At 40.8% G+C, this 7,644-nt stretch overlaps 1 protein-coding gene across 1 annotated transcript; it reads right to left on the reverse strand.

Moving 5' to 3' along the window:
• Positions 1-823: 823 nt before the first annotated feature.
• LOC102560161 (dual specificity protein phosphatase 26) lies at positions 824-6,889 on the reverse strand. The gene is made up of 3 exons (XM_006267393.4): positions 6,729-6,889; positions 3,578-3,795; positions 824-1,369 (listed from the first exon to the last, which is right to left on the reverse strand). The coding sequence occupies exons 1-3, from the start codon at positions 6,887-6,889 to the stop codon at positions 1,158-1,160; spliced, it is 591 nt and encodes a 196-aa protein (XP_006267455.4). The 3' UTR covers positions 824-1,157.
• Positions 6,890-7,644: the final 755 nt, after the last annotated feature.

A 7,644-nucleotide genomic window follows, 5' to 3' on the forward strand; every position in this document is an offset into this window, starting at 1 on the left:
TTTTGACACTGTCTCCCACTACATTCTCTTTAGTAAGATGAGGAAGTACAGATTAAATTAAAGAAATGTATAGTGGATACGTAGCTGGGAAGATTGTTATGCTCAACAAGTAGTTACCAATTGCTCAATGTCTAGTTGGGAGTACATATCAAGTGGTATTTCCCAGAGTCTCCTGTGTCTGGTATCTGTTTAACACCTGTATTAATAATTCGGAGGATGGGATTCAGTGTACACTTGGTGAATTTGAAGATGACACCAAGTTGAGTGGAGTTGCAGACATGGGGTGGAGATGGGGGGAAGGGTAAGAGCTAGAATGACTGGGCTAAACCAGAGAAAAAGGTCTAAAATTGACTGGATGAAATTCAGCAATAATCCTGTATTTATGACTAGAACTAGAACAGGGGTAGCAGCAATGGCCTTGAAACGTAGCAGAGGAAATTTAGCTTGGAGATTAGGAAGAACTTTCTTCCTGTGAGGATGGCTAAGTAGTGGAGCAGGCTACCTAAAGAGGCTGTAGAACCCCAATCCTTTTTTCTAAGATCAGGTTAGACAGACACTTGAGTGGGATGGTTTAGTCAGGGATAATCCTGCCTTGAGTAGGTGACTGGACTAGATGACCTTGTGTAGTCTCTTCCAGCCCTGGTTTCCTATGACCCCTTTGACGACAGGGTGAGGGAAACCATGGGGTTCAGCGAGATGGGAAGAAACCCCATTTATTCACAGAACTTTCCAGGAAAGTGGGAAGCTTCAAGCTCCCTGAAAATCCCCACTCCCTAATATAACTAAAGCATCCTATACCCAAAAAAGACATAGGAATTCAGGGTTTTCTTCAGGAGGGGTTACTCTGAAACTAGAATCCTACAACAGTCCCAGACTGGTAGAGCATGCAAATCAAGGGTCAATAAGGAGGCAGGCCCAAGTTAGTTAAAAAAGTTCTACCCGGAGTTGGTCAAACCAAAATTAACTCAACAGAGAGGAGCAAGATGTGAAATTCAGAGCCAGATCTAAAATCTTCCCAACTTTTAGGGCTGGGATAGAGTTTGGCACATGAGTTTTGCTCCCTGTTAATTTCATCATTTACTTCATTATGCTTTATGATTCTGTTTGGGATGCTTCCTTTGTATTTAGCCAATACTGATCTTTCCTTTTCCCTCAGGTTATAAAAGCTCACACAATTTTATTTTGTAGCGCAGTTCAATGTCTAGGTCCTGCAGCTGTTTCAGGAACCCTCGGTTTGGGAAAATGGCTCGGTGCAGGATAATTTTTTCTACAGCATCAGCTAGTGAGAAGTGATGGTAGATCATAAGATAAGCTAGCACTAGAGAGGCAGATCTGCTTTTACCAAGCACACAGTGAACCAAGATTTTTCCTGAAAAAGAGAGAGAAATACGAGTTACATTCTTGTCTCCTCAAAGTGTCACAATGAGGGCTGGGGAGCTTAGTATAATGATGATAGACTGCCTGAACTTTAATCTCTTGGACATTGCCTTGAATCCAACTTGATTGAAAGGCCTCAATCTATTTTGATATGAGAGCCATTGTCTTCCAGCATAGGAAAAAGTTAGGGGGAGGGAAGGCCACAGCCTAGTAGATTAGGCTGCTATTATGCAACATTGTTAGTGGTCTTGACAGAGAAATAAATGGACCACAGAAACCTAACTACTAGGGCTGTGCAAAGCTTCGGGTGCTGACTTGATTTGGAAGAGATTCGGCTTGATTCATCGGCCAAATCTCTGAATCTGAATCAAATCAGGAGATCAATAAAAAGGTCTGAATTGATTCAAAACCCTCTGAATTGATTCAGAGAGCTTTGGGGATTCAAGCAGTCCCTGCTCGCTGCCCACCGGCTCTCCCAGCCTCCCTCATGGCTGCCCTGCCTGGCCCCGCTCCCGGCTGTTTAAAAAATAAAAAAAAAAAGCCCCCACTCACCAGCTGCTGCAGTGGCCTTGGGGCTTCTGGGGGCTCATGGAGAGCCCCCTTGCAGCGTGGGGTAATGGGGTTCAGCAGGGATCACCCCCCTGCCTGGCAGCAGCCAGTGAATGGGGGGGGGGGTGTTCTTTTTTTTTTTAAAGAGCTGGGAGCTGGGTTTGGGCGGGTTAGCCTTGGGGCAGGGGGCTAGGAGAGCAGGTGGGAGTTGGGGGCTCATGGCAGAGCTCCCCATGCAGCATGGGGTAGCAGGGGGCAACGGGGATCACCCCCCACCCCCGCACCTGACAGGAGCCAGTGACCAGGGCTTTTTTTTAAGAGCTGGGAGCTGGGGTGGGCAGGGCTGCCATTGATGGGGATAGGGCCTGTCCAATTCGGAGATTTGGCTGATTTGGCCAAATCGATTTGGGAGAGTGACGAATCACCGAATCAAATCACTGTCCCCCGAATCAGCCAAATCCAAATTTGAAGTGAATACTAGCCACTTCGACAGGCCTATTAACTACACCTTTGGATAAGGTGGATTCAGGCCACAGGAAAGAGAAGGCAGTCCTACCAATGACTAACCTTGAAGGAAGCCTCTAATAGAGCAATAGCTATTGCTCTATTAGCAGTGGTACTAAAGCATACAGAAGGGGCACTATGAGGGAAGCTCAGTGCTACAGCTGCTGTCTGTGTCACATATTTCCTGTGGATAATTATAGGTACTTAGAATATTGTTTGTGGGCATTAAAACAGGTACTGCACCCAAGATGTAACTATGGTACAAATTCTTGTTAGCCTTGTGCAAGCATATTTGTGTTCCAGCACAGCATGGAAGGGGATGAGAAATAAATAGGTCGGACTTCAGTTTACAAGACATTAGTCACCTGTGAGGTACTTGCTCCTGGTTACCATAAGCTTTTGGTGAATGGTTCTGAAGGAAGACTATCCTCCCAGAAGCAGCGGGGACAAAAAGTAGGCCTGTCATAGGGGCTATTAATGCCCAGAAATAAGCTTTGCCACCTGGAGACTGAGTGTGGCTACAGTTGCCAGGGGATGTGTTTACAGAGCCTCTGACAGAATCAATGATTGAATCTCTCCCTGATGATTCCTTCAAGGTTTTTCATAGGTAGAAAAACTGCCTGTCCTTCCTGTTGGTGATTCTACCTTGCCCAGTTGTTCACAGAGTCCTAATTTATGATGGGTGGAGTATTCTAACCTTCAGGAAATTCCAGTGATCCTTTCTGTAAATGAACAGTAATTAGTTTCTCTTTCTGGAGTCTTGAAACAATTATGATAGAAGGAAACAGAAAAATCCTGATTTTTGTAAATCTCTTATTGGCACATCTCTGTGATTGTTGTTAGCTAAAAGTACATTGTGAGAAGGAAGACCTTTCATACTCAGTAAAGTAAATAGTTCCAGTGTGTTGTGTTGTGTTAAATCAACCTAGAATGACTTTTAAAAACTAGGTGTCATTACATCCTGATTTGTTTTTATCTTGTTAATCAAAACTCCCTGTGCCTCAGTTTGGTCCTACCCATAAAGGAAGATAATATTTCCCTCCCATCAATGTTGGGTAAGGCTTAGCTGATGCTTTCAAAGCAGTTTGTGATCCTTGGTTGAAACTGGCCACATAAATATGGAGGATTATCATCAAAAGGCTCTTACCATTCAAAACACTCAGTGCTTTGTTAATGTATTTGGAGGCAGGGTAGAAATGCATGCGAAGGTTAAAATCAGTTGAATCTTCTGCAGCTATGCCATGGTAATGGATTTCTGGGCCATAGAAACCTTGGTCCCCTTTGCTTCCCCACGCTGAATGTGCAGCATTCAGGACATGAGTGATGCCAAGTTTCCGCAGCTCCTTCTTGTCATGTGCTATCAACCTATGAAGAACGAGATGTGAAAGATTCCATGCAGTCAGCTCACTGCACTTCATTTTTTCATTGTGTGTTACTCTGTGAGCAGCTGAATACCCCTTGCACTCTGAGGTTTGTTGTGTGCATGTTAAATACACAAAGTGGAAAACAGAAAGTTGAGGTTGCTATTGTGATGCTCTTATAGCAGATGCTGAAAATGTACAACTGCATGTTATTGTGAAGAGACATTGTTTCCTTCAAAAGCACCCCCTCTCACTATGTGTGTAACTTCCTATGACAACAATCCTGTTAGCTGTTCTTGAAAAACCTCTGCAGTTTTGCTTTTGTTATGATTAAAATTTTTAACTTTCTCTTTCTACTCAGCCTCCAGTGGTTAAGATCTGTGGTCTTGTTCAGCCTGTCAGCTCACCTTGGCTCTTTACTGTAATAGCTATATTTTCAGCTAGTTGAGTTTTGCCATTTCACGTGAAAATATTGTTTCCAAGCCAAAAAAAGGAAGCTAATGATTTTAAATAGATTGGTTTCCTGCGCTCCTACAAAAGGCAAGATTTCCCTCTCAACATTTATCTAACCTTTCAACAAAATAAAAGCACTTTAAAATACAACTGCAAACCACAATCTGGGATGTGAATACCCTTAGGAATCATAAGGAGAGGCTCAAAATAGAGGAGTGTGCAAAACAGGGGTACAAAGATCCTATGAGTTAGGGAGTAATAGGAGAACCTGGAGACTTTCACTTTCACCATCCATTCTGCAAAGTGTTCCTTTTCTGAGTAAGTCCTACAAAGTAAAAACTCATAATGCAATTGTGAGGGTTAAGGGAGATCCATTTAAAAATCCAGAGAGGTGTTTTCCAAGTCATACGGCCTGATTCAAAGTTCAGTGAAGTCAGTGAAGTTTAGACCACAGTGAGCCAAATCAAGCTGTCTGCTTTCATATAATACAGACATTTAATTCAACTGACCGAATTCTGCTCTTAGGTCTATGCTACTGTTATACCTGCACCAGGACAAATTGTGTTGCCTCTTCACAATGAATTGTCCAGCTGGCTAAACATCAGCGATTAACCCCCAAAAATTCAAAATTCAAAAGTGTAAATCTGGCATGGTTAAGTTTCTGTAGCTGAAAGCGCAGTCTGAACAGCCAGGTACCTATTTTTGGCTGGGTGAGCTGGGGTGACTTCAGCATGAGTCCAGAGTAAGAATTGAATTAATTTTGCCATAATGAGACATCTTAACTACTCTGTCCCTGCCCCTCCTTTGTCCCAGCTACCAACAGTAATTATGGCAAATCATCGTTATGGACAAGCCCTCAGTTACACAGTTCTCTAACTGACTACACTTGGGGAGCAGATTATAACTCCTGATTTGCATTTGCAGATTTGAAATGTAAAATATTGTTGTAATTTCTTAACATATGTTTTTATTTCCCCAACACAAGCTTGGTTCTTTTTTATCCTCTATCTGTCAAAATATAATCATAAAAACAGGTTCTAGACTTGTCTACTTTGCATAAATCTATGCCTTCTTAGGCTAGAGAAAGAAACAAACACCCATGCTGAACTCAGCTCAACAAACTCTATGTACACAACTTCTGTAAAGTTGGAATGGACCCCACCAGGGCAGCAGACAATTTCCCAGTTTGGTTCCAAGCCAGAAAGCCCCTCCATGTTCTGAATTCTGATTAACTTCATTGGGAGCTTTGCGTACAAACAACTTTTTTGATTAGGGCCTAATTTACCCACCTCTGACATTTAACAAATGCCTTCATATTTAATATGGTATTCTAGCAAATAGTTAACCATATGCTTCACTTAGCATGTGAGCAATCGCATTAGCATTGAACATGAAGTTATGAACACGGAACGCACTTTACTAGAAAAAGAGCCCTACTAAGCATCATCATATTTCTAAATGACAGTACACTATGTTTGTACAAAAAGCATAAGGAACTATAAGAACTGGTATATCTTTACATAACTGAAGGTAAGCTCTTTTCAGCGTATTATTAAACAAAAGACTTGATTAAGGTTAAAAGTGAGGTTCCAGTAGCATTGGAGCCAAAATAGTTTCACTTCAAAGAATTACTGCAACCTTGAGAAAAGTGCATGTTGGATACTTTGTGGGGAAAGTTTCCATTTTTTTCTCAGTTGTACTAACCTTTTCCAAAGGTAAGATGCTGCGTGCAAGAGATCAGGAAATTTATTTTGTAGGGCACCGAAGGAAGGAGTTGAACTGAAGCTTTTTCTTGTAAACCCATCTTCATATTTAAGGTGCTGATTCAGGAAACTGCTTAAGTACTCGTATAACTTTTAAAATGTTCTTACATTCCATTGGCCTCGTACTACTAAAGAACTTGCTAAAGGTAAGCGTGTGTCAGGTGCTTTGCTGAATCAACATAAAAGAATATTGTAGCTACTCCACCTCTGTAAGAGTGAAAAAATATTCCGAAAATAGCTTCCATTAGCCACAAATTTTATTAATGGGCCCAATTTAATTTAAGTGGCCATATTTTTTAGCTGAAATCAACGTGCATGGCAAACAAGTCCTAGAATATTGCATTGGTTTAAACTTAAAATGGCCTTTCTGCTGAAAAACAAATTGTGTGGATAGTAGAGCTGTCTACTTTAGAAGAACATTTTTCCTTTTTTCAAGTCTCAGTGATATACACACCAATATGATAAGGTTTGGAGTATTTGTAAAATCCATTTCTTAAATAATTATAAGTTAAGTAAAATAAAATAATAGGGATAATATTCCAGATGGGAAATATTTGTCCCTTTGATTTTGTGCTATTTTAGTCTCCCCTGTTCTATTCAGGAGGTCTCCTTTAAGACTGCTAAGTTGTTTATCCAATACAGCCAAGTAAAACAGTTGGACAATATAGATTACCATATGCTGTATATCCTAAAGAATAGATCAGCTGTAAATAACACTTACATGTCACCTATATAGAGATTAGACCATACTTCATCCACATGGTTTAATTCCATCCTGCAGCTATCCAAAATACATTCCAGCTCTCTGATAGAAGGAATGTCAGGTTTGAAGCGTTCATGGATTGAAAGGTTCTGACTCTCTTCAGACCCTGACTGCTCCATTGGCATATATTGACTTAGATGGCCACGAGCCTGTCAGAGACTTGCCTCAGTATTTGCAGTAGAGCTTTTGCTGAACTATGCTTTCTTGGTGGGCAGTTGATGTTTCTAAACAGGTGGATGTCTTTAAATAGGCTAAGCCTTTATTTATTTTCCCAAATTAACTCAGTACCATACCACTAGTGGGAAAGGAAAGGCAGTAACCTTAACTAATGCAACATAAAATTATGCAATAAACAAGTATTAATTAAAATGTAGTACTGCATCCCAAGGTTGACAGTATGTAGGTTCCAGGGACAGCCAGATCTATTTATAAATTATGTGTCTTTATATTCCGGCAGAGAGATGCAATACCAGTGTTACTGTCCAGATGTGACTGGTACTAGTAATAAGAGTAGTCAACAGGTTAGTAAACTAAGACATTGTTCATTTTAGAGGGATTTACAAAATAAAGTTTCCCCAGGTAATTTATATTGACTTTCTCTGTAGCAGAAACATTAAGAAACAATAGCCTCTGTTATACATATAATGCTGGTTTGTTTAATTTTACCCTCTCCCCAAGAAAATAATGAGCTTTGCTAAAGTAATTGAACCTGGAATAAAACCGAACCTTCTTATCGCCAGAGGAGTGTGTAGCCTATCACCTGTGACTTTAACCTCTGGCTCCTGAAGTCTAGCAAAGTACAACTGACATGCATCATAATTGAGATAATCCATACTTCCTTTAAGAAACTTTCAGATTGCCTAGAAAATAATGG

The sequence above is a fragment of the Alligator mississippiensis genome, chromosome 6 (genome assembly GCF_030867095.1).
Source record: "Alligator mississippiensis isolate rAllMis1 chromosome 6, rAllMis1, whole genome shotgun sequence".
NCBI lineage: Eukaryota > Metazoa > Chordata > Crocodylia > Alligatoridae > Alligator > Alligator mississippiensis.